This window comes from Protopterus annectens, chromosome 6.part1 (genome assembly GCF_019279795.1).
Source record: "Protopterus annectens isolate FY-2018-M chromosome 6.part1, PAN1.0, whole genome shotgun sequence".
In the NCBI taxonomy this organism is placed as follows: domain Eukaryota; kingdom Metazoa; phylum Chordata; order Ceratodontiformes; family Protopteridae; genus Protopterus; species Protopterus annectens.
This window is the reverse complement of record NC_056738.1, coordinates 108619892-108647148: the sequence shown is the minus strand read 5'-3', so window position 1 is coordinate 108647148 and position 27257 is coordinate 108619892. Positions and strand designations below refer to the sequence as shown.

The 27257-nt window shown below is 43.9% G+C and overlaps 1 protein-coding gene across 4 annotated transcripts in view; it reads right to left on the bottom strand.

Annotated features, from left to right (window-relative positions):
- The window catches only part of PDK1 (pyruvate dehydrogenase kinase 1), a 1069548-nt gene that overhangs the window by 196508 nt on the left and 845783 nt on the right, over window positions 1-27257 (bottom strand). For all 4 annotated transcript variants that reach the window (XM_044075543.1, XM_044075544.1, XM_044075546.1 and 1 more), the window contains one exon: window positions 9520-9630. In XM_044075543.1, the coding sequence (XP_043931478.1) occupies window positions 9520-9630 (111 nt within the window). The remainder of the gene's footprint in view (window positions 1-9519; window positions 9631-27257) is intronic.

The following is a 27257-nucleotide window of genomic DNA, read 5'->3' as shown; positions in this document are numbered from 1 at the left end:
GGACAGCAGAAGAAGGAGCAGTGACGGGGGTCTCTCTTTAGAGCCCAAATAAAAAATGGTTTTGATTTACTTTTGTAGATCTTCCTTACAGAGGCCTTGTGGGAAAAAGAGTAGTATCTGTCAGACTGGCGAGGAAAGCCTGGGCTGTCTATCAGTGGAATTGGAAAAAACATCCAGTCAACTTGAGAAGTGGAATGTCCAGATGATCTATCTCTGTGGGATGAGAAAGAAGGTCTGGACTGGGTTCCAGTACCCATGATGGATATAGAAGATAAGACCAAAGGAAAGGGGACCACGTCTGATGAGGCCAAAAGAGGGCAATAAAGGTAACTGTGCTCTTCAACTGAAGTGCCTTCTGAAAGAATTTTGGAATTACAGGTACCACAGGATAAGCATAAAGGAAACCAGAGGGCCAAACGTGGAATAGAGCATCTCTCGGTGACTTCCCTGGAGGTGAGATTAGGGCAAAGAACCTAAAGCAGTTGTTGTGGGGAGATGCAAAGAGACTGCAGCAAGGCTGACCCCAGAGATGGAAAATCCTCTCCACTACTGACTGACTGAGAGACAGCTAGTGAGGCATTAGAAATGGACCTGCTGAGTTTGTCCACTAGCATGCTGGATTATGTGCATTGCCATAAGAAAGTAGTTGGAAGAGATCGCCCACAGTCGCACTTTCGTTGCCTCTCAACAAAGGCAATAAGATCACCCCCCCATTTGCTGGTGTACCAAACCACAGACATGTTGTTGGTTTGAATCGTAATCATCCCAAGAGCAAGGGTGTCCTGGAAGGCCTGCAACATGAAGAGGACCGCTCTAATCTCTAGGATACTGATGTGCAAATTAGCATCTTCTAGGGACTACGTGCCTTGGACCATCCATCCTAAAAACTGTCCCCTCATCACAGTTGGGAGGTGTCTGTTGTTACTGCAGCTACTGTGGGCAAAAGATCAAGAGGATGGCCTTGGGAAACTTTGTTCGACTGAATCCACCAACATAGATGGTATATGTATACTCGAGTGAGTTTGACTGGTAAGAACAAGGGATGATGAAGAACTGACCACTGAACAATTAGAGACCACTGAAGAATGCACATATAAAAACGAGCCATAGTAACTAAGGTTATGGCTGCTGCCACTGATCCTAAGGCCTGAAGAAAAAGTCTGTCTGGGGGAGAAGATGAGTGAAAATTTGCTCCACTTGACACCAGATGGCCCGTACTCGATGTAGTGAATGAGAGGCTATCTGACTATGTTCAACTGATCACCTATGAACTCCAGGCTCTGGACAGGCTGAAGATGAGACTTGCAAATGTTGACTGAGATGCCTAGAGACTGACATAATGGGAGCAAGTAGTCTCTGGAGTTCTCTAGAAGATGCATGGTTGGGGCGATGAGGAACCATTCATCTAGATATGGAAAGACTTGGAATCCCAGCAGTCTCAGGTGAGCTGCTACTACTGCCATACATTTGGTAGACACCCTGGGGGTTGTGGTGAGACCAAAAGCCAAGGCTCTGAACTGGTAGTGACTGGCCTCCAGCTAAAAGCACAGAAATCTTCAGGACTGTTTGTTCATCTTGATGCGATAGTATGCATCCTGAAGACTGAGCACATCCAATTGTTCTTGCACAGAAAAGGCAGAATGGACTGAAGTGTGACCATTCTGAACGGACTTCTTTATAAATTGATTCAGTTTGCTTAGGTCCAGAATTGGTCTCGGGTCCCTGGTTTTCTTTGGCACTAAAAGTTTTTAATCCCTTCTGGTCTTCTGGAACCTCTTGGATGATTGTTTTGTCTACTAGATTGTGAATATCTTGAGCTGCTGCCCCCCCCCCCCCGACCAAGTGGGATGTTGGGAAGCCTTTTTATTTTGGTTGGGGGAATCTGGGAAAATAGTAAGAAATAACCTCTGGATATGATTTTAGCACCCAAGAATCTTTTATCGATGCCCAGGTGTCTGGGTGTGAAGACAAGTGCCCCCGACTGCCTCCTGAGATGGGGAGTCATGCAACCTTCCAGGAGCACTGAAAAGGTTTATCTGAAAAGGAGTCTTAGAAACTCTGGTTCTGTGGGCCTCCTCTGCCACGAGGATGGTGTGCCCCTTAGGGGAGATATCCTCACAGGAATCTTGGAACGACCCTGTGACTTACAGAAAAAGAAGTTATGTCTTACCATAGCGTTCCATCTGTATTGTTGATTCTCGTTCAGTCATTACGTGTGGGTATCGGTTCTGACCTCGGAACCGAACCGGCCATCTTCCAAGCTCGCGTCAGCTACAAACTCTCAAGCTAAAACTCTTACCCAGAATTCCACTCTCCCTGTTACCTCAGATTGAGTTTGCAAGTCAAAAGAAGGTAGAAGCTACCTCTGGTCAAATGACCTAAAAGAACCAGATGGTGAGATCCACTAAAAGCCACAGGAGGGGGAAGGAGGGAGGGTCGTAATGACTGAACGAGGATCAACAATACAGATGGAACGTTATGGTAAGACATAACTTCTTTATCTAATACTGTTAATCCTCGTTCATTCCTTACATGTGGGACAGAGTCCCCAGCTACCTCTATTCCTGGGAGGCTCTCATGGAAGGACATTCCTGAGCACCACAGAACCAAAAGATGCTCTTCCCCTGGAGGCCAAATTGTAATGACTGATGAAGGTATGAGGCAAAGTCCAAGTTGCAGCTGCACAGATGTCATGTAAAGAAGCTCTGGCATGGAAGGCAGCAGAAGTTGCCACCGACCTTGTCGAATGAGCCTTTATGGTAGTCGGAAATTGAATATTACGTTGTGTATAAATGTAGGTCACACAGTCTTTCAACCATCTAGCCAGTGTGACCTTAGCAACAGCACATCCTAATCTAGGTCCAGAATAGGCCAAAAATAACTGGTCTGATTTATGAGAGGCCTTAGTCCTGTTTAAGTAGAAGCAAATTTGCCTGTGAATATCTAGGGTATGTAGGCAATACTCTCCTTTGTTTGAATAGTTGGGAAAGAAAACTGGCAATTTAATGGTTTGGTTAATGGACATTTCCGAGATCACTTTTGGCAGAAAGGAAGGATTAGTTCTGAATGACACTCTATCTCTATGAAAAATCAAGTATGGACTCTTGATGCATAAGGCTTGAAGCTCAGAGATACATCTGGCAGAAGTAATGGCGACCAAAAACAAGGTTTTCCATGACAAGCATTTCAGGTTGCAAGAAGAAGCTGGTTCGAAAGGTGGCATTGTCGGAGCTTGTAGAACTAATGACAGGTCCCATGGTTGAATAGGTTCTCTAAAAGGGGAGCTTCAGATGATTCATACCTTTTATGAAGGTCTTGCATAATTTATGTGACATAAGAGAGGAGTCTTGGACACCCTCATGGAAATTAGATATTACAGCCAAATGAACTCTAATGGTAGAGGCCGACAGACCCAATTGAAATAGGTTGGCTAGATACACTAGTACTATCGACACTGGTGATGAAAAGGGATCTACTTGCTTTTCTTTCAGACAACAGGTAAATCTTTTCCACTTGCTTAGATAAGTAATTTTAGTGGAAGACTTATAAGATGCAATAAGAATGTCCCGTACTGGCAAAGAAAGATCATCCTGCCTGGCAATCAAGGGAATTGGATTAGCCAAGCTGTGAGCTTCAGGCTGTCCAAGCTGGGTTGAATCAGATTCTGCGGATGGGAGATCAATCCCGGGGTTGGATGGAGAATCCATGGTTGATCTAGCAGGTGAGGCCAAAGGAAGGGGAACCAAATCTGACGAGGCCAATATGGTGCTATGAGGATCACCTTGCTCTTCAACCGGCAGGCTTTCTTCAGAAACTGGGGAATGAGGGGGAGAGATGGAAATGCATAAAGAAGACCCGAGGGCCAATCATGGACTAGAGTGTCCCTGGGTGACTGTCCCGGAGGGGGAATCAGGGCAAAGTAGTTGCATTTGTAGTTGGTCGGAGATGCAAAGAGGTCGCAGCAAGGAAGGCCACAGTGGTGGAAGAACTCTGCCGCTATCAAGGGATACAGGGACCACTCGTGAGGTTGTAGAATGCACCTGCTGAGTCTGTCTGCTATCACGTTGGAACTCCCGGGAATGTGCGTTGCTAGAAGAAAACTGTTGGTAGCCATCACCCATGCCATATCCTCATGGCCTCTCAACAAAGTGGGTAAGATTTGGTTCCGCCCTGTTTGTTGATGTATCAGACCACCGCTATGTTGTCTGATTGTATCGCAATAGTCCCAGACGGCAGCAGGGGATGGAACATTTATATGCAGTTGGGCCTCCAATTTGGACCAAGTACCTTGGACTGTCTGTCCCTGACTTAGCCCCCCCCCCCATCAGGGAGGCGTCCATGGTCACTGTAGCCTTGGGCTGCTGGGGGGAGAAGGGGCGAGACCATTGTGATGGGTTGTGGGTCATCCACCAATTTAAATCCTGTTTGCACCTGTGAGTTACTCGAATCTTGGCTGAAAGAGGATACTGAAAAGGATACCATTGGGTGAGCAGTAGCCATTGTAGAAGCCTCATGTGAAACCTGGCCAGGGGGCAATGGTGATGGAGGCTGCCATGGAACCCAACAGCTGTAGGACAGAGTGAGTTGTGGATTTCTCCCCTGAAAGGATTGGGATCAGTTGTTGCTTTATCCTTAGGATTCTGTGTTCTGGAATGAATGCTCTACAATTCTTTGTATCCAAGATGACCTCTATGAATTCTGTGGACTGAGATGGGGAGAGATTGGATTTTTGCCAGTTTATGGTTATACCTAGCCTTTATGCAGTGAGGAGAGAGTATGCCAGGGCTTCTTCCAATAGATGTCTGGTGGGGGCGGAGATGAGCCAGTCGTTTAGGTATGGAAACACCTGGAATCCTTGTAGCCACAAGTGAGCTGTGACGAATGCCATGCACTTTGTGAACACTCTGGGGGCTGTAGAGAGTCCGAAGGGCAGTACTCTGAACTGGTAGTGACTGGCTCCTGCACAGAAGCACAGAAATCTTCTTGATGGCCTGTCCACTTTTATGTGGTAGTACGCATCTTGAAGATCTATCAAGCACATCCAATCGTCTTTTTCCAAAACAGGAAGGATACACTGTATTGTGACCATCCGGAATTTTTGTACTCTTACAAACGTCTTCAATACACTGAGATCCAAAACTGGTCTCCAGTCCCCGGTTTTCTTTGGCACCAAAAATAGTCTTGAGTAAAATCCGGATCCTATCTGGTCTAGAGGGACTATTTGGATGACTCTTTTTTTTAGCAGCTTTGCTATCTCTAATGCTGCTTCTTCCCTTTGACTGGGTGGAACATCGGGTAAGTTTGTTGGGGGGGGGGGGGCAGGACAAAGGTCGAAGGGAATATGGTAACCTCTGGTTATTATCCTTTGTACCCAAGAGTCGGTGGTGATGGTTAGCCAGGCAGAAGGGTACAAGGAGAAACGACCCCCAACCACCTCCAGAGGAAAGGAGTTGGGCCGCTCTTCAGGAGCGCTGGTAGGATTGACCATGAAAAGAGTCCCTGGAACCCTGGTTACGCGGACCCCCTCTGCCCCGAAAAGGGCATCTTCTCTGTGAGTTTCCCCCTCTGCCTCTAGGGGAGAACTCGGCCTTTGTGTCATGGAAAGGACCCTGAGACTTTTTGTACCATATCTTCCCACTCTTCTGGTTTCTGGAGAAAGCACATTGAGGGGAAGAATAATGGACACCCACGGCAGAAAGGGTCTTACCATCCTGTTCAAATCTGGCCAGTGTGTTTTAACATTGGGTCCAAACAATAAAAAGGCTTCGATGGGAGCGTTGAGAAAGGAAGCCTTGAAAGGTTCCGCGAAATTACATAAGTGCATCCAGGCATGTCGTCTCAAAACAACGCCTGAACTCGCCACTCTAGCTGCTCCTTCTGATGCGTGAGATATCAGGCGCATGGAGGAGTTTGATATTGATTCAATGGTGGCCAGCTGACAGGCCACTTTGTCATGGACCTCATCAGACACAGCACCAGTCAAGTTTCTGAGAGCTCAGAAATTAAATCCCTTTGAAGCCTGGTAAAGTATGCCATATAATTCAGGGACCTGACTGCAAAGGTCGCTGATGCAAAAGTATACTTCCCTATTTTGTCCAGAGCCTGGGACTCTTTGTTGGGCGGATGGGCAGCCTTGCTTTCTTCTTCCGCCGGGTCCTTCTTGGTTGCGGCTGACACCACCAGAGCATCTACATTAAGACCTTTGGACCAATGGGGGTCAGCAGCAGGAGGGGACAAAATTTTATCTGGCCTCCTGGGAATGGCCTCAATAGCAGAATGGTGTCAGGAGCCTTCCACGGACGCTGCACGACGAGCTGGACCAGTTCGTCGGCAGGTGGAGTAACCCAGGAAATAGGGGGCAGGGTGCAAAAGGCCTGCAGGAACACAGACTCTTCAGAGGTCGGGTTAGAGGGCTGCCAGTCACCTCTCTGTTTAAGGATTTTGAAGACATCACCAAAGGATACCTCAGAGGGTGACCGAGGGGACCCTTCCCCATCATCAAATTCTGTATCTTCAGTAAGGGACTCTTCTGTGGAGTCCATGTGCTTCCTCTTGCACAAGCTTTTTCGATGAACTTCCTCAGAGGGAGAAGCTGGGGAAGACAATGCAAAAGGGGTTTCCTGTGGGAGTACATCCTGAGGCCCTTGCACCTGGTGTCCGCTAGGAGCGACTTGTGTACATTGCGGTCCAGAGGAGGGCACTCGGTTGGTGGGAGTCCCCAGCCAGGGACAAAGGAAGAGACTTGGCCTTTGAATGTTCATCAGTCTTTTTCTTATGGGATGTTGGAGGGGTTGAAGCCTCCGACCCAGAAATAGCCTCTGAAAAAGGAGATTTAAGTAGCCACTTCAATAACAATTTATTTTTCCTCTCAATCAACGTCCTGTTAGAGAAGGTCTTACAAATTCCACAGGGCAGGTCAACTGATAAATGAGGCACACCCAAGCAATAGACGCACAGAGAATGTGCATCTGAAGTAGGTAATTTATGGCCACAATCTGAACATCTCTCAAATCCTGGACTACCTTTTTTATCTGCCATGATAGGAAAGAAGGAAATCAGAAAGAATACCAGCAATGGTACAAGAAATACCCAAAGGTAAGGAGAAAAAGGGGTTTACCAACGATGGTAAAGAAGAAAATACCTCACAGTAAATAGGATGAAGGGGATTGAAAAAAAATTCAAGAAGGGATAGTTGCTAAATGCGATAAGTAAGAGGAAACAATTTAGTAACTTTTCTGAGAGAAAAAGTTGTTTTAGACTAGTATGACAACGAAAAATTGTACTTAGCTAAAGAGAAGTAGCTTGATACGACCGAATGGTGATGCGGCAAACGAAATCTGAGGTAACAGGGAGAGGGGAATTCTGGGTAAGAGTTTTAGCTTGAGAGTTTGTAGCTGACGCGAGCTTGGAAGATGGCTGGAACGGTTCCGAGGTCGGAACCGATACCCACACATAAGGAATGAACGAGGATTAACAATATCAGATCCAAATTTTCTTACTTCCTCATTGATTTCTGGAAAAGGATCGCTGAGGAGCTGAAAAGCATACCCTACTTCAGACAAGGTCTTTCCATCCTTAACACTAGAGCCAAATAAAGATGATCCATCAAAGGAAGCATTGATAAATGAAGACCTGAAAGGCGGCACAAAGTCACACATGTGCATCTAGGCATGTCTCCTAACGGCTCTGCCTGAACCAGCCACCCATGAAGTACCCCCAGCAGCATGGGACTTTAGGCTCATGGATGCATTACAGATGGGTAGAAGAGTGGCAAGTTGTGAAGAGGACTTCTTGTAGTTCTCCATGAACATGGACTCGGAGAGAGATTTGGAAAGCACTCCAGTCAAATCCAGTTGTAGCCTACTGAAATGTGCCAAGTAATTCAGAGACTGTAAGGCTTCCCAAATCTAATGGCCTGGACTCTCCGTTAGGGGCTGGACAGAGGAGCTCTGGTCTGCCAGCTCCTTTTTGTGGCCACAGTCACAACTATAGCATCAACAGGTAACTCCTTTACTCCAGTGTGGCCTACCTTTGCGGGGGCAAGAAACTTATAATGATGGGGAATGGGATCTACAGTATCCTGTTCCCTCCATGCCCGACAACAGACCAGCTCTATAAGACCACCAGCTGGAGAAGTCACCCAAGATGTAGACGAGCGAGAAGATTCCTCCTGGGAGGGGGAATTGGAGGACCATCTGCCTTTCTGCTTGAGAATTTCTAAGCTATCTCCGAAGGAGACATCATCTGGTAGAGATCTGTAAGACCCCTCTCCTTCATCGAAGTCAGTGTCTTTGGTGAGAGATTCCTGAGGGGAGTCTGTGTGTCTCCTCTTGCACGTTCTCTTACAGGGAGCCTCCTCAGTGGGACAGTCTGGAGAGGTATTCAAATAGAGGGGAAAGTACTTGGGAAGGACTGTCTGGACACTTGATGGTGCCAGCTGTCCATGTGATAGGTCTCAGAAGATTACAGCTCAGACCCGATGGAGGCAGGGCCATAGGATCCAAACAGGAAAGAGGAGTCAAATTTCTTGGATGACAGAAGACCCTCTCCACCACCTCAAAAGCAGAATGACTGGGAGATGCTGTAGCTGGCCGCAGCAGAGTCAAAACTCTAGATGCCACCATCCTCCAACCCTGCCCGTACCAGTGCCTCAAAGGGGGAGTTGGACCCAAGATGTCCAGTGCCAAAGCTCCAAGGGGAAGGGTAGTTCCAACAACCTCAGAGTGGAACCCAGCCCCCCCCGGACCCGGCACCAATGCTTTGGCTCCGAGACATATCCTGGTCCAAAGGAACTGGCAGCAAAAACGTCAGGGAAGCAGTCTGAGTTGAAGACCTAGCTGTCTTCAGATCTGACACCAACACTCACGGGTTTCTTGGATCTGAAGACTCCCAAATCACCTGTCAGATCAGAGAAGAAGAAATCACAACATAAGAAGCAGAAGGGAGGCTCACAGATCCGATAGGAGATGGAGACGGGATAACCCCCATTTGAATTTAAACTTTGAGGAACTTCTTCATCACCCTATCCACTTCAGCTTCAGAAAGGCTCCTGGAGGACCTGATGAAGGAAGTGGTAGATTGGGGCTGAGACTCTCTCCTCAGGGTCTAATGAAGGAAAGGAGAATGGATCTGAGGAGAGACAGGCTCCACTGAGAACCCTGGGGCCTGGGTCCTTGGAAACTTAGCACGGGAAGCTGTTGCGTCCAAAGATGTCTGATCCATCTGTTTTCACTTCAGATCCAATGGGGTTGGATCCCATTTCTTTTGAATTTTTCAAGGGGCCTCCAAAGAAGGAGTTAACTGAGGAGAGTGGAATGGAGACCACTTTCTTGACTTTTTTTGCCTCAGAAGAGGCTTTAGATGTCCGTTGCTTTGAACATATCAAACCTTTTAAACAACTATTTTACCAAAGCAAACAATGCTTGCTTTTAACAAGCTGTACATTAAGACAATGTTAGCAACACTAACCACCCTTTTGATTGCGTGGTTATTCAAAAATAACAAAATCTTTATACGTACCAGTGGTGCTGCCCGTGCATTTTCAACACGTGGATAGGGAGCAGTTGAATACATATAGTTGAATAGGAGGTCAACTTTTCTTAGAGGAACTCCACCACCACGATCACTTATCTAGAATGTATTTTAAAAAGAAAATCTTCAACAATTCAGTAACAAAAATGTCTGCTATATAACGAAATCTTCATAATCAAGAAAAGATCTGACAAAGATACCTTGATTTCCAATAAAAGCTGTGTATCAGACTTAAGAGATCTACTCTTAACATACATTAATTTGATTTCCTAAAAAGTAACAATTTCCAAAAAGAACTTAAGAATGGTTACATGCTAAATTTCTTAAGAGGTAAGATAGCTGAACAACTAGGTTTAGCAACTGCTATTCATTCTCTGAATCGTCACTATGGAATCATACAGCAAGTAATAGAAGGGAAGCCACCTCTGTGGAGTTATGACAAACAGAAATGGAAACTACTGCTGAACTTTCACTGAATAAAACTTGTGGAAGCCAAACTGACAACATTAATTTCTTTAAGCTTCCCGGCCCAGTGTGATCTTGGCGTTTTCTTAACCTTTTCACTACAGTCCAATTTCCAGAAGCTTGTGCCCCTACTAATTATCATTGTGGTCCTTTTTACTTTTAAGGCTCATCGTTTCAAAGTTTTTTAGAAATCCTAATGGCATTTTTTGAGAATAATACAGAAATATTCAAATAAAACATATCTTGAGATTTTTCTCCTAGTGTCAAAGGCAACTGAATACTTAACTCTTGAATTTTAATGCAACAATGTTGACTACATGCAGTTTTCTCTGTCACGACATTTAAAAAGACTGAAAGGCTTATATTTCGAAATAAACACTTTTTCCAGTGTATTTATAAACATAATGTGTTGATGCATAGACACTATGCCTATTACTCTGCTGTTTAATGCTAGAATTCATTGATTTGGACCACAACAAGGAAATCAGCATACAGAAGTGCCTGTCTGCTTCCCTGAGTGGTGTATAGGTATGTATTGCAGACAGTGGTATAATAAGCACACCAGTACCTGGGTGGGTGGACGTTTATATGGTATGACAACACTATGCAGTACAGCTTGGAACAGCAGCTGAGGAAAGTATAATAGATAACTTCCGGAGTAGCTACATTATATGGGTCTATATTACATATCTGAACATTTAAATGTTCGAATCGCTAAAGATCGACCTTTAGTGATCGAACATTCAAATGCTCGAATATGTAAGAAAACAAAAAAAAAAAAAAAAAGGAAATGAAAGGGTTTAAGCAAGAGGGCAAGCCCCCCTACACCCCCACCCCCCACTACCAACTCAGAGATCGCACTTCAGTGCACTACAGTGTGGAAACGGGAATTTTCCCATTCCCTACACTGTAGCGTGATCTTGGAGTAGTAGTGGGGGGTATGGGGGTGCAGGGAGGCTTGCACCCCTGCTTACACCCTTCAGTTCTTTTTTTCTTTTTTCTTAAATTTTTATTCATAGTTGAACATTTAAATGTTCAATCGCTAAAGGTCGATCTTTAGCGATCCGAACATTTAAGCGTTTGGATATGTAATATAGACCCACATTATACTATATTTAGCTGGTGTTCCTAGTTTTGCTGTGCTCTGCTATTATGTCAGGATGCAATTTATAAAAAAAAAAAAAAAAAATCACTCAGACATGACAGTGGAGATAAAGTCATTACCATATTATGGGGGATCAGCCCCCTTTTTTAGGGCTCATCAGAATCCCTATGAGAGAGAACAGAAACGTATGGCTGAGGTGGCACACTTTCCTGCCCCACAGGGAACTCTGCTGCTGGTACATATGTTCCTACCATGCAAAGGATATTTTCTTTACTGTGACACTGATATGCTGTTCAGCTGTGTATGCTGATCAACATATCAGCCGGGAAGGGAGATTACTGTGCTGATAAATACAACAGCACCTGATTTAACATGGTTGGAGTCCTGTACGTTATCCTGCTGGGACAAGCCTCTATGCAGATGATGCAGTGTTTGTGAATTACATTCAAAGTTAAGGTGGACACATCTGCATGTGTACTCAATGTAGCGAGTACTATGGCTACACACTGAGATAAGACTGCATAAAAGGTCTAATGCCATTCTATACTTTTCTCTGTGATTCACACAAGGCCATTTTATGAAGAACCAGCCCTGCTCCACGGCACCCAATCATTATGAATAGTGCCAACTGTTGTCAGGACTGGTGTTATAAAATTGAATACATTTATTTTTTGATAGCTTTTATATTTGCCATCCTGAGCAAATCTTGTATTTATGCTTTAGTTATAAGCCAAATGTTTTAAAAATGTTGCAGTCTGCGAGTCAGTACTAGTCATTTCAGCTAGATTTGTTCCCACCTGAGGACTACGTCTGTGTAATAGTTTTGATTTTTCCCCCAAAAATGTTCTAACAAGATGTTTTGGTAATTGCCTATATAATGTACATGGCAAGTATTTTTTAATTTTAAAGGCAAGGAAATGAGTGCATGACATTTCACACATCGAAATGGTGTCTGTGTAAAATTTAAAAATGACAAGTGTATACCATTTAAAAAATAAATGTTTAAGTTTCAATGTTAAACCAGCACAATACAGCTATATTTCAGATATTTTCTGAGTATGGCAATGACTATGTTTATGCTTACTGTGAACCTAACAGCACAAAACCTAATGACTTTGTAGACACATTGGTGGTTTCTTAAAATATAGGGCTAAGTAACAGTGTGATACTTTCTAGCAAAATTCTTAAGATATATGATAACACTCAGTAGCAGCATTTACTTTGCAATTTCAAATATATAGACACCCCATCTTCAGTTAAGTCTGTTTTCCATATATGCTTATATTATATTAGGATTGCTATCATGGTTTACGGTGTCAGAAAAGATAATTTTTGAAGAAAAATATATTGTAGCTTTAAAGTAATATAAGCTCTCTCAACCACTTAGTGCAAGAAATCTGGATAAAGCCTAAAATAATGAAAGGACAAAGGCCCAAAAATAGGGACAGATTTTAAATATGGCTCTTATAAATTTAGAAAGTGTCAAGAACAACAGGATTTGTGTTAGCATGCATTTTCTGAAGGATATGAAGTCTTAAATTCAAATGTATTTTATTATTTAGTGACTTCAGCCCTCAGTGATTTTCCAGAAAATCGTAAATATTATGAGAAACAGATCAAATATATGAGGTGAAAATCTGGACAGTTGAGAGGTATGTCCCTCAATACAGATGTTATGGATATATACCGTAGTTACTACCTTGAAAACTCACACACATCTATCCTTTTCTAAAGAAAGAAGACCAGTGAGTTTTGTAAACTATCCAACTACAAGGACTGCAAATCTGCATTTAATGCTTACATATATGAGTCGGTATCTCAAACACTGCTACTTCTTAGAAAGAAAATCAGGGAAATGTACTTTTTCGTTCAGGTATACATTTAGAATGATTCCATGTGTATGGGTTTATAGGATGCGCAATGATGAAAGCGAGGGAAACATTTCTGCCCTTGTCAGAAATGAGAAACTCTGAACTGTTATAGTTTTACTAACTCAAAACGTGTATGTATATATATATATATATATATATATATATATATATATATATATATATATGACATTACTCCAAATCAATGCATACGTGTTACAGACAGATGCTGCTTTCCCTACCATGAACAGAATGTTATATTCACATACTTAAGTCAAATGTTTAAGGAGTTTTTGCAGTAAGACCCGTGCAAGTTTGCATTCAGTGTGTAAATATTATAAAGTCTCATGATTGCATTCAGTGTATAAATATAATAAAGCACTGCCTCATGATTTTGACATTTCATTTCTTACTACAATTTTCAGAGAATTACGCTCATGCCACAAGATGAACACTGCATGCATGCTGGGCATCCTTGTTTAAAGGCTTACAACAGTGAATACTAACCTTTTTGGTATCGTCTTATTTCCAGTGAAATAAATTAAGAAGTTATGTACCTACCATAACGTTCCATGTTAGTTGTCTTCTCTCGCCTTCTTTCTTGCTTGATGGGTTCGGAGCCGATCCCTCGGCTCCGACTCGGCACTTGCTAAGCTCGAGAGTCACTTTTACCAGCTCGAGGCAGCCCCATATCCCATGATGCAAGGCGGTAAGTACCCAGATCTCGTTTGCTGACAAAGGGCAATAGCACCAAGCATAAAATACTTCCCAAAGGAAGAAAGAAAACTTACAGACGGAAGAAGGACCAGGTCTGAATGGTCTTCAGCATAACAGTTTCTTATACAAGGTTTGTCCAGGCCAGGGGAAGGAGGGAGGGTCGCAAGAAAGAAGGCGAGAGAAGACAACTAACATGGAACGTTATGGTAGGTGCATAACTTCTTAATGTTAAGTTGTCAATCTCGCCTTCATTCTTGCTTGATGGGACCGTCCTAGCACCTCTATCCTGGGTGGCTCAATGGAACAAACTCTTGAGGACTGTAGAGCCAAAACTGGCTCTGTCCCTGGAGGCCAAGTCCAATTTGTAATGGGAAACAAAAGTGTGAGGAGTAGCCCAAGTGGCGCTGCACAAATAGTGTCCAAAGGAAGTCTAGCTTGAAAGGCTGTAGAAGTAGCTAAGCTCCTAGTTGAATGTGCTTTAGGTTTTGAGCACAGCTGTTTTCCCTGAGTATAAATTTCCGAGATGACCGAAGAAAGCCATCTGGACAAGGTCACCTTAGAAACAGGAAGGCCTTTTTATTATCCGCATAGGAAACAAAAAGTTGATCAGATTTTCTAAATTTTTGTTCTGTCCAAATAATATCTAAGTTGGCGATGGTCATCAAGATAATGTAGCTTTTGTTCAGCTCTATCTGAATAGTTAGGAAAAATACAGGAGATCAATGGATTGATTCAGATTGTTCTTTGAAGCGACCTTAGGTAAAAAGGATGGATTAGTTCTCAAAGATACTCTGTCTTTGTGAAAAACCAAATAGCGGGGGCGAACCAGAAGAGCATGAAGTTCAGACACCCTCCTGGCAGATGTAATAGCCACTAGGAATAAAGTTTTCCAAGAAAGATATTTCAGGAACAAGAAACAGCTGGCTCGAAGGGGAAGAATCAAGGATGTCAGCACTAAATTTAGATCCCACTGAGGAGGAGGATTCCTGATTGGAGGCTTTAGTAGGAAAATTCCTTTCAAGAAGGCCCTGCAGAGCCTATGGGACATAATATTATGATCTGCTATCCCGACATGAAAATTAGAAATAGCAGCCAATTGAACTCTGACTGTGGAAGAAGAGGAGCCTGCATGAAAAATCTCTGCTAAGAAGTCCAGGACTGCCTGAACAGGGGCAGTAAAAGGATCAATATTTTGGGCCTTAGCCCAATAAGAGAAACGCTTCCATTTGCTTGTATAAATCCTCCTGGTAGAGGATTTTAGCGAAGCTACTATGATGTCTCTAACTGGGTTAGAGATCAAAGGAAGCCTGGCTAAGGAAGGAAGTGGAGCAACCATGCTGTGAGGTTGAGAGAAGGGATTGACCGGTGCAGCTGACCCGATTGGTGAATCAGAAGGTCTGGCACTGGGTCCAGATGCCACGGCTGCACCAAAAGGTGATGATGGAGGAACGGAACCAAACTTGTCGAGGCCAGTAAGGGCAATGAGAATCAATTTGGCTCTCAAAGCGGTAGCTTTCTGGATCACCTGAGGGATCAGAGGAAATGGAGGAAGGCATAAAGAAGTCCCTGGGGCCAATCCTGGGTCAGAGCGTCGCTGGGGGAATGGCCTGATAGAGGGAAGAGGCTGAAGAAGTCTGGACATTTGCTGTTTTGGGGAGTAGCAAAAGATCGCAACATGGGCGACCCCATTCCAGAAAAATCTCTTCCGCTATAGATTGCTTGAGAGACCACTCGTGAGGCATGAGGATAGCTCTGCTCAATCTGTCCGCTATAATGTTGGTTTTCCCAGGGATATGCGTTGCTACCAGAAACCGATGAGAGGAGATCGCCCATTGCCATAGTCTGAGCGCTTCTCGACACAAGGGGTAGGACTTGGTTCCGCCCTGTTTGTTGATATACCAAACTACAGACATGTTGTCTGTGTGGACTGCAATTGTCCCTACGGGAAGAAAGTCATTGAGGGCTTGCAATGTTAAAAGCACTGCTCTCATCTCCAGGACATTTATGTGCAGATGGTACTCAAACGGCTGCCACGTCCCATGAACCATCCTGCCCTGATAATGACCCCCCCACCCGATCAGGGAGGCATCCGTGGTGACAGTGGCTATCGGGGATGGGGGTACAAAGTACCTGCCTTGGTGAACCTGAGACGATGTGATCCACCAAGCAAGATGCTCTTTGCATGTCTGTGTCACCAGAATCTGGTGACGCATTGGAAGTTGCTGGTATGACCACTGTGTGAACAGCATCCACTGAAGAAGGCGCATGTAGAATCGAGCCAGGGAAGAAGAGTAATGGCCGCAGCCATGAGACCTAATACCTTTAGAACCATTCTGGCCTGTATTTTCTTGCTGGCCAGAATGATCCTGACATGAGTCTGAATGTCTGAAACTCTTTGTTCTGTAAGGGTAGCTGACATCCGAACAGTGTTTAAGTTTGCGCCTATGAAGGTAATAGACTGGCAGGGCGATAAGGATGACTTTTCGAAGTTGATTGAGATGCCCAAATGAGAACAAAGGCCTATTGTGTAATCCCTGGCTTGTATAAGCTGATGCCTGGTGGTGGCTGACAGGAGCCAGTCGTCGAGATACGGAAACACCTGGAATCCTTGACGTCTCAGGTGAGCCGTGACCACTGCCATGCATTTGGTGAACACTCTGGGGGCTGTAGTGAGACCAAAGGGCAGGGCTCTGAACTGGAAATGACTGGACCCCAGCCGAAAGCGGAGAAATCTCCTGGAGTGTCTGTGAATTTTGATGTGATAGTACGCATCCTGAAGATCTATTGAGCACATCCAGTTGTCCTTCTGTAAGAAGGGCAGAATTGACTGAAGAGTGACCATTTGGAATCTTGTCTTCCTGACAGACTTGTTGAGTCTGCTGAGATCCAATATTGGTCTCCAGTCTCCCGTCTTTTGGGGACCAAAAAGAACCTTGAGTAGATTCCGGCTCTGAATGGTCTATTGTAACTGGCTGAATGGCTCTTTTTTGCAGTAGTTTTGCGATTTCTGACTCTGCAATCTCCCTTAGACCGGGTGGTACATCTGGAAGGGAACTTGAGGGAAGGGACTTTCCTCGAAAGGAATTATGTAACCCTTGGATATGATCGACTGTACCCATCTGTCTTGAGTGAGGGAATGCCAGGCTTCTGGGTACAGTGATAATCTTCCCGACTGCCTCCAAGGAGGGACAGCCGGGCAACACCTCAGGGATGCTGAAAGGGCTTGTCAGAGAGAGGCTCCCTGTTTCCCTGGTTCTTCGGACCCCCTCTGCCTCTAGAGCGGCGTCTATTGTTGTTACCCCCTCTGCCTCTAGGGGTAAACTGACCACGTGAATCCGGCGTGACTCCTTGGGATTTACGGAACCACATCTTCCCGCCCTTCTGTCCTTTGGGATAAGGTCTAGAAGGGGTGGAAAACGGACTCCAACAGCAGAAAGAGTCTTGCCGTCCTGCTCGCACCTGGTCAAGGTTTCCTTCACCTGAGGGCCAAACAAAGCTGACCCATCAAAGGGAGAATTTGTGAAGGACGCCTTAAAGGGATCCATAAAATCACATAGCCGCATCCAGGCTTGGCGTCTAAGAGCCACACCTGTACCTGCGGCTCTACTCGCTCCATCCGCAGCATAAGATATTAGCCGCATGGAGGAGTTTGCAATGGAATTGAGGGTTCCTAGCTGCGAAGCAATTTTTCTTGAGCCCCTGCAGCTGTAGGATCCTGAACTACTTCTCCCAGCTCCTTCAGCATATCTCTCTGGAGTCTGGTGAAGTGACATAGGTAATTCAGCGACGCATAGCAAAGGTCGCTGAGGAAAACATCCGCTTACTGCACCTATCCATGGTCCTAGAGTCCTTATTAGGAGGATGGACGGCACGGAAGGATCTGCAAGTTCCTTTTGGTGGCCGCAGCCACCACCATGGCATCAGCGGGGACACCCTTAGTAAGGAATTGTTTGTCACTCGGAGCAGTGATAAATTTTGAAGGCCTCCTAGGGACTGGCTCTACAGAGTCAGGAGCTGCCCACGCCTTCGTGCAATAACCTGCATAAGGGGTCGAAGGCGGAGACACCCAGGAGGTGGAGGGCCGAGATCCAAACGCCTCTAGGTATACTGACTCATCCTCAGAGGGATTGTTGGTGGGCCAGTTTCCCCTCTGTTTCAGAAGTTCTAGGATGTCTGAGAAGGAGACATCCTCAGAGGGGGATCTAGGGGATCCCTCTGACTCATCAAAGTCAGTATCCGAAGTGACAGACTCGGGTTAGTCTTCATGCTTCCTCTTACAAGTCCTCTTCCTAGGAGGATCTCCCGAAACATCAGGAGAATCCTCGAAAGAGGGGGAAATTCCCAATGGGGAAACCTGAGGCGGAGGATCTCTGGGTCCTGTAGCAAGAGAAGTGGCAGAGATGTCAACAGGTACTATAGAGGGAGGAGCTAAGGGAACAGACTGCTGACTGATACCAGTGGCCAGTACACTCTTCATCACCTCGAATGCTCCCCTCCCAGGCAGGTCTGAGAGAACCCGCTCCGAAGAGCTAGGAACTCCAGGGACCACCGAAAGGGAAGTCTCCGAGGCAGATGTCGGAGCCGAGCTCACCAAGGCCGAGGCTCCAAGGGGAAGAGCGGGTTCGGACAAGGGTCCGATGCCACTCACCCCCTCGGAGGAGACCATGGAAGCCCGACCACCGAATCCCTCTAAGGAAGGTCTCGAAGAGGAGATAAGAGTAGAGGCTGAAGGAACAGAAGGAGGTATCCGTCCTCCAGCCGTAGCAGTAACCATTCCCGAAGACTCCAACTCCAAGCTCTGGGGTAGAGTTGAAGGAGGAACTGTAACAGGGTGTGGACCAACAGTCGTCTGTTGAGACGGACTGTGTAACATTTGGGCCAGTACCTGTGACTTAAGTAATCTACTGACCACTCTCTCTAGGTCATGATCTGACAACCTGGATGACCTTGAAGATCGGCTCCGATGGCTCCGTTCCGATAGAAGAGGTGAAGCCGGAGCCGAAAGTATCGGCTCCAAGGAAGGAGACCTCGACCTCTTCCTGGAATGAGCCATCGGAGCCGATACTACAGATCCTGTCGGAGCCGACCTCTCAGAGCCGACAGGAAGCCTCGATGTATCGGCTCCAGCCGGGGCCGATACAGCCACTAAAGTAACGGTGTCGGAGCCGATCGGAGCCGACACTGATGCCTGTGCCACATGGGTGTCGGAACCGATCGGAGCCGACATCGGCGGTCAATACAGATTCGCACCGATAGCCATCGGTGCCGAAGGCTGTTAAGCCAGAATCGGCTCCAGCCGGGCGATCTCGACTCAGTACGAGTCGGAGCCGAGGCCGCAGGCTTAGATACAGAAGCCTGGGCCTTGGAAGGTTTAACTGATTTGGATGGAGCCGACTTAGCCGGAGAGCCCTTCGGCTTAAGAAGGCCCCTAAGAATCAGTTTATTACGTCTTTCCTGCAGGACTCTCTGGCTGAAGGAATGACAAATAGCACAGGAGTCCTGCAGGTGAAGAGGGCCTAGGCAATAAAGGCAAGAAGCGTGACCGTCTGTCAGAGACATCTTCTGACAGCACGAGTCACACTTCTTAAAACCTGAGACCCTCTCCTTTGACATGGTGCTTTAAACAAACACACACACACACCAGTCAAAATTAACTTAAATAAAATACCCAAAAGGTATTTCTATAAACAACACACACACCCTAACAGGAGGGGATGGGATGGGTAAATTTGACTAAAAATAATTAGAAAAAACAGGGATTTTCTGTCACAAAAGGTAAAAAATTAACTAATAACTAACAATTAAGGGTTTTTTTAAGAAAAGGGGCTTAAATATCCAAAAAGAGAATCACTTACCAGGAGCTGGTAAAAGGAGGACCTCATAAGCGGCAAACGAGATCTGGGTACTTACCGCCTTGCATCATGGGATATGGGGCTGCCTCGAGCTGGTAAAAGTGACTCTCGAGCTTAGCAAGTGCCGAGTCGGAGCCGAGGGATCGGCTCCGAACCCATCAAGCAAGAATGAAGGCGAGATTGACAACTTAACATTAACACTTTCATCATTAAAAATTCACGATTTTAGTCCTTATTTAAAGTCAACTCTGTACACATATGTTCTAGAAGTACATTACATTTCTTACCCTGAACAAAAGTCATATACCTATCTTTTATACACACACACACACACACACACACACACACACACACACACAGTGGATATAAACAGTGTACACACCCCTGTTAAAATGCCAGGTTTTTGTGATATAAAAAATGAGACCACAATAAATAGTTACAAAACTTTTCCCACCTTTAATGCGACCTATAACCTGTAGAATTCAATTGAAAAACAAACACGTTTAAAAATAAAAAATGTACAATAAGCTGGTTGCACAAGTGTTCACACCCTTAAACTAATACTTTGTTGAATCTTGTCGGGTCTCTGAGGGATTGCCTCAACAGAGTAAGGGTTCTTCCAGGGGCTGCACCATGAGCTGAACTAGCTCATCTGCAGGCGGAGTCACCCAAAAGGTAGAAGGGAAAGCCTGCAGGAACACTTCAGGAGGATTAGTGGGCTTCCAGTCACCCTCTGTTTCAGCATTTCAAGGATGTCTCTGAAGGACACATCATGCTAACTGTTTCTACTTTGTAACTCTGTATTTTCTTTTTTTTTTTCTCTTTTAATTATCTCTCATGTTTTGTAACTCATATGTTTTTGTATTTCTGTAATTTGTTAACACTTAAATTTCTGGAGCTTTTTTTCCCAGGACTCCACTGAAAACGGGCTCCTTGTGGCCCAATGGACCATCCTGGTAAACAAACTGCAACTAAATAAATAAATAATCAGGAGGTGACCATGTGGACCCTTCATCATCATCGAAATCCGTATCCTCCATAACAGACTCCTCAGGTGAGTCTACGTGCTTCCTCTTGCACGATCTCTTCTGCAGGGGCTCTTCAGTGGGGGCTTCTGAGGAGGACTCTGAAGACTGGGCACCCTTGTACAGGGGTTTTCTGCAGCTTTCCTACTTGGAGTCCCGGGGAGGTGGCATCCGGCAGCTGTAGCTCAGGGGGAGAAAACTGGGGTTCCGATGTCGGCGGAATGCTTCCAGAAGCAAGAGCCCTCTCCATCACACAGAAAGCAGGTCCACCCGAAGAGAGATGGGAGCCCAGAACAGAGAAGGACAACCTCGGAACCGGGGTCACACCCCAATCTGTCGAACCTGCTCCCCAGGATGGAGCCTCAAGCAGGATGAGAGCAGACAAAGCTCCCAGTACTGAGGACGGAACCGAAGAAACACTGAGGACCGTGCAACCAACTGAGGAGCCCGCAGCCCAATCACGGGGTTGAGGAAGAACTGGTTCAGTAGGAACCGAGGACTAAAGGGACGGTCCCGGAGTCAAACTGGGTCCACTGCTGGCACCGAGACAGGGGGTTCCAAAAGAGACATTGGAGAAGAAGGCTTTGGAACTGAGGTGGTCAAAGGAGGAGAATAGGGTCTTGGAAGGCATGGGTATCCCCCTGGCTGCCAGCAGCTGCACCACAAGATGCACCACATCAAGTTCTGAAAGGCTCCTGGTGGATCTAGTGGATACTCCTGATGGGGAGTCTGGTCGATCTAGGCCTAGAAACAGGTCTACAGAAGGAGAGTATCGGGTCCGTGGTGTGGGGTCCATCGGCACTGAAGTCTCAAGTTTGGAGACCAGGAGCAGTGGAGTCAAATCTATTGTAGTTGGAGCCATAAGAGAGCTTGGTGCCAAAGGGGCACTCAGAGCCGATATGGGAGGTTGAGTCGTCATTGCAGAGATAGGCATCACAGGCGTCCACTGTGCCGAAGTGGCACCAGTGTCATAGAACGCAGGTTTATGGCTGATGCAAGAGACAGTAATGGTGCCGAAGCTGGCGCTGATATAGTAACAGTCGTAGTGCCTGGAGCAGATAAGGTCGGAGCCGACAAGACCGATTTATACTCCAAAGAAAGTTTTTGTACCTTAGGTTTGACAGACGTGCCCTGGTCACCCGAGGGGAAAGAGGGAACCGAATGGGACCTTTTTTTTTAATCTTTCCTACGAGGGATTGAGACCTCCGTTGCAGAAAGGGACTCTAAAAAGGGTGATTTAAGTAGGCCCTTAAAATCAACTTATTCTTGTGCTCGTTCAGAGTGCACTGGCTAAAACTTTGGCAAATTACACAGGGAGGCTGCACTGAAAGATGGGGCACCCCCAAGCAATAAACACAATCATCATGAGAGTCACTGTTAGGAAGTTTACCACTACACGAAGTACACTGCTTGAAATCTGAAGTACCCTTCTTGTCAGACACCATGACAAGTTAACACAACAATCAAAGTCTTCAAATACAATCTTAAATCCTATTTAGGCTAGCCTAAATCTAAACAAAAAACACAGTATCTATCCCAAGAATAAAAACAAACAACTAGATGGAAAAGGAAGGAATACCACAAGGGTAAAGAGAGAGGGCCGTACCACCAATGGTACTTAAAAGATTACCAAACGGGTAGAAGGAAAGAGAAAAAGGGGTAAATCTAACTGTAAAAGTGAAGATCAATGAATATAAACCACTAACGATAAGAGAATCAAACAATTTTCTCACAAAATATCAAAACGTTTCCACTTAGTCGAGAGCTCGGCTGAAATGCGGCTTTACTGCTATGTTGCAAACGAGATCTGAGGTAACGGAAAATCATTGTGGGTAGAAGGTTAGCTCGAGAGTTTTTTTGGCTGGCGAGGTTCTGAGGGCTCGGAACCGAACCCATCGGTGATGAATGGAAAGAAGATTAACAACATCATATTAATTTTTTCATGTTTAATAGTCAGATTTACCACCAAAAAAGAGGGGTTGCAATGGGGGCAACAGTGGCTCCCTCCTCCAATATTATCCTGGGGTGGTGGGAGACAAATATTTGTATAATATGCCTTCTTCAACACACATGCAATTAAATATTTTAGATTTGTGGATGATTTATTTTTTATTACTGATGCTAAATTTAACTGCTATTACTCCTTTTGTTTCAAATATTAATGATACTACTGACTTTTTAGACTTTAACACAGGCTGTTTAGGCACTGATGTACATTTTTTAGGTGTTGCCATACAATGGAACAAAAGTAGTAAAACGTTTTCTAGTAATATGTATAGGAAGGAATGTTTTGTTAATATCTATTTGCACTTTGAGTGCTCACCGACTGTACATGAAGAAAAATATACCTGGGGGCAGATGATGAGGGCCTCGAAGCGGACTGCTAATCAGGAGATTTTTTTTTATGTAATTCATGAAATAACAGTATTTTTTTATGGACTGGGGTTATAGTTATAATATTCTTAAGGCTGCTGTGGATGAAACTATAGAAATAAAGGAATGATAAATTTCCATCTATATTGTCTGTTGGCATGCCTAATGAGAACAGGGGTGCTAGTTCCACTGTTCCTAATAATAAGACAGATAAAGTTTATACTAATAGTTTTTGACTGTGCATGACTGTGCATGATTCAAGTATTCGATCTATTCTTATTCAGAACTGGAACATTTTTAAGGCTGATTGGAGCATTATTAAAATAGTAGGTAATGAACCTAAGTTTGTAGTTAAGAATGCTAAGTCTTCTTCAATATTTTTGTCTCATAGAAACAAGCTCGTTATAAGTAACAGTTGATTTAATTGTGATTCCTCTGGTATTATTTATGTTGCAATCTGTAGGTATGTCTACAAGAAAATTAAAAGGGAGAATAAGGGAACATATGTATAGTATTAAACATTGTGAAATCAACAATGGTCTTTTTAAACATTCTACCATATGTGCACATTTTAAGCAGTTTAACTTTTTAGTGTTAGATTCAGTCCCTAGGGATGCAAGGGGTAGTGATTATAAAAATTTATTTTGAGGAGAGAAACCTTTTGGCAGCTTAAGTTATCAGCAGGTAAGCATCCTGGAAACGACAGCATTTGCAATAAGGGCTTTTTATAAGTATATGTGTCATACTGTGTAATGCTGATTTAAAAGTTGCTTTGCTGATGTTTTTAGACTTTAGTTGTTTGATCAATTATTTGAGTATGTATAACAGTATATAAGGTTGGCTGACATTTTGTCATTTTATTTTGATGAAGTCATTGAACAAATGCGCTAAATATTTCCTTGACTAGAGTGCCTTTTGTGGATGTTATTTTGTATATTTTTGTCTTATACATCCATTGCGCTGGTGTTTTAACTAATCAGGGAGGATGGCCTACGATGGTCTTTGAATGCTATGTCCCCACAGATAGAGACCAAGCAGATTCATGTGTTTCGAACTGATAGCAGAGGCACTGAAAACATATAGAGACATGGAGGGAAATGATTACATGGACCAGGACAAATGTAAGGAAGAAATTTTAGATCAGGGCTGGACTTTTAATTAATGCTGGTGAACTGGTAAGGACACAAATACATGATTTAAAACATACTTTAAAGACCTGGATCAAACCTACTTGCGACAGTGAAATAAAATGTTAGAAATGTTAGCAATAAACAGGTTTTAAAGAACTTTGTTTAGTAATATAAGAAAATAGGTACTGTAAATTGATAAGACATACAATAGGCTGGTAGCTATAGTCAAAGTCTTAGTAGTTAATAATAACATTTTTAAAGATGATTTTTGACTGCTTCTAAACCTAATTATCATAAAACTGCTGCATGCTATCTTCTGTGAAAAAAGTAGTGTGTTTTAAAATGGTGGGAGAGGCTTCACATTGGTAAGTTCTGTATTGCCAATACTGAAAAAGTACTGCTAGCAAAAATGTCAAAACTGAAATGCATACTTTAAATGAGGTTGTTCCTTTGGAATGTGACAAGGCTGCAGCCAGAATAACCGACTCTGATTTATGTTATTACAAAAAGGTGGTAAACTGTACTGTGGTTTTAGATGGACGAGAGTTCAAGACCTGCTAGTTATTGGAAGCTACCTTGCTATGCAAACATAATATTAGTGACAGCCAAAAAGTGGAGCTATTATGTATTTGTTGCAATATAAAACAGTACAGCTTTATACATGTAGAACTTCAAACAATTCTGGTAAAAATGCCACATTCTCTGGCTGTAACCCCCTGCACTGATCATCGTGTAATATTAGGAAACGGTGTTCCTCGTTTTAAAACACTGCAGATAATGTAGGGCAAAAGGGGGAGTCTACAGACATAGGATGGTAGGCTTATACACTTAACAAGAAACAAATAGAGCAGCAGCTTCATACACCCACATTCAGTACAATGGCAGGAGGGTCAGCAAGGCAGTGACACTCTTAATAAATCCAGAATCAATACCAGGAGAATACATCTGGCACAGAAACCACAAGGGTTTCAACTTGTGATTAGACTGGAGAAAAGATTATGCTTGCATGTCCCAATCATCAAGCATCAGAAACCTAAAACTGTAAAAGATGTCAGAACAGGAAATGTGGGTAAAACAATAGGGAACTCTAAAATAAAAAGCATTGTAAGCCAAATGTCTGCACACAGACTTACAAGGAATGCTAATATCAAGACAAGACAGAGAAAGGTGGGTGAATGGATGAAGACTCTCAGAGCAAAGACATGGTAATAGAAACTAGACATGACATAGGTAAGAAACATGCAGTTGTGGAAGTGAAACTTACTATAACAGTTGAAGTTTTAATGATTACTACTGCAGTAGCCATAGCTACATGGGATACATCCTAACAAGGATACAACAGCTGGGCAGTTTCCAAAACTTCGGGGCACCTTCCATGCTCCCAAACTGTCAAGCAGCTCAAGATGAACTGACTAAAAGGCAAGTTTGGGTGCTAAGCCCTTCAGAGCTTTCCTGCCAGAAGAAAGAGGGAGGTTGAACCCTGAAAGGTCAATGCTATGAACAACATAAAATAAATGTCCACACCCTAGCATAAAAAAACAACAAAAAATACAAGGGGGTGGAGGGATAGAGCTGCTACTGCAGCAGTGATCATTCCAGCATTTACTGTTATGGCAAGTTTTACTTACACAGCTGTACAATATTCATCATACTGATCACTAATGTAGTAGCCTTAGGTATATGTGTAGATTCATTTGGAAGATAGAAGGACCAGAGTCCAGGAACCACAGGACAATGGTCCTAGCAAAGCTTGATCTGGACCTAAGAAAGAAATCAAGCTTACACGGCTTTGTAAAAGTATGTACAGAGGACCAAGTAGCAGCTTCTACAATACTTCTAGATTCCAACCCTTTCCAAAAAGCCATAGATGAAACCAAGGCTCTGGCAGAGTGGGACTTGACCTTACCTGGAATAGTTTTGTTATGGTGAGTATATTTATTTATTTTACATTTGTTGACTGGGCTAGTCTAACTGGATACATGTCCATTTTCAGTAGAAGCCCGGGGAGATAAGCTCCGTGAAAACAAAATTCATATATACAATGCACATTGCAGGTACAATACAGAATTATCAAAGTGGGCAGAATTCATAACATGGTGCAAAATGCAGGTACAATACATAATATAACAAAGAAGGCAGCTTATTGTATAATTATATTAATAAAAAGTTGTCACAATAATAAGTATCCAGAGAAGATGTAAGTAACATTATCTAGAAGGACAAGGTTTTGTTGTTATTAAGGAAAATAGAACTTGTTAATGAGAAGTAAAGGGTAGGCAGAACCTAGTTAGAAGAGCTAGTTGATTAGTCAGGTTTAGTACGGGGCATAACCAGTGTGTTCTGAGGAAAAGTTTCAGTTTGATTTTGAAAAGTGATATAGAGGAAAGTGAGGAAAGTTCACTGGGAAGAAGGTTCCAGGATTTTCCCACAGTATTAGAGACGAGAGAGCCCCCCAGCCCTGTTGTTAGATTTACAAATATTTACTAGAATTTTAAGTGACAATCGTAAGGTCTTCAGATTATTATAGGGGATGATGAGGGTAGATAGTATAGGAGTATTGGAAGGTTGGTAAAGGGTCTTATGGGCAATGGTCAGTTGGTGGAATTTAAGCTGATTTTGTAGTTCAAGCCATCCTAGCTGCTTCAAATTATAACAATGGTGGGTTCTAAATGGGTTGCCTGTGGTAAATCTGGCAATGTTATTGTAGGAGTTTTCCATTTTGTTGAGGTTATTCTTAGATAGATTAGTATATATGGGTGAGGCATAGAGGAGTGTAGATTAGATGAGTGTGAGCAATAGTTATTCTAGCTGCTGGAGAAAGGAAGGGTTTGATCCTGTAGAGAGAGCCTAGTTTTCTGTTAACAGTTTTTAGAGTATTCTTGATATGGGTGTCAAAGTTAAGGTTGTTGTCTACGGTGATACGTAGTAGTTTGGTAGTTGGATCTGGAGATATGAGAGTACCATTATTGGATGTTACTGTGAAATCTATTGGAGAGGACTTACAAGTAGGAGTAAAAAGGAGGGGGTTGTTTTTTTGGGGTTCAAGAGGAGGCAGCACTGTGGAAACCATTGTTCTACTGTATTAAACACCTTTTGGGTAAGGAAGTGAAGTTCAGATGTAGATGTGGCTGAGCATATTATTGTGGAATCGTCTGCGTATTGTATGCATGCAGCTTGGGTGATTGTTAGGT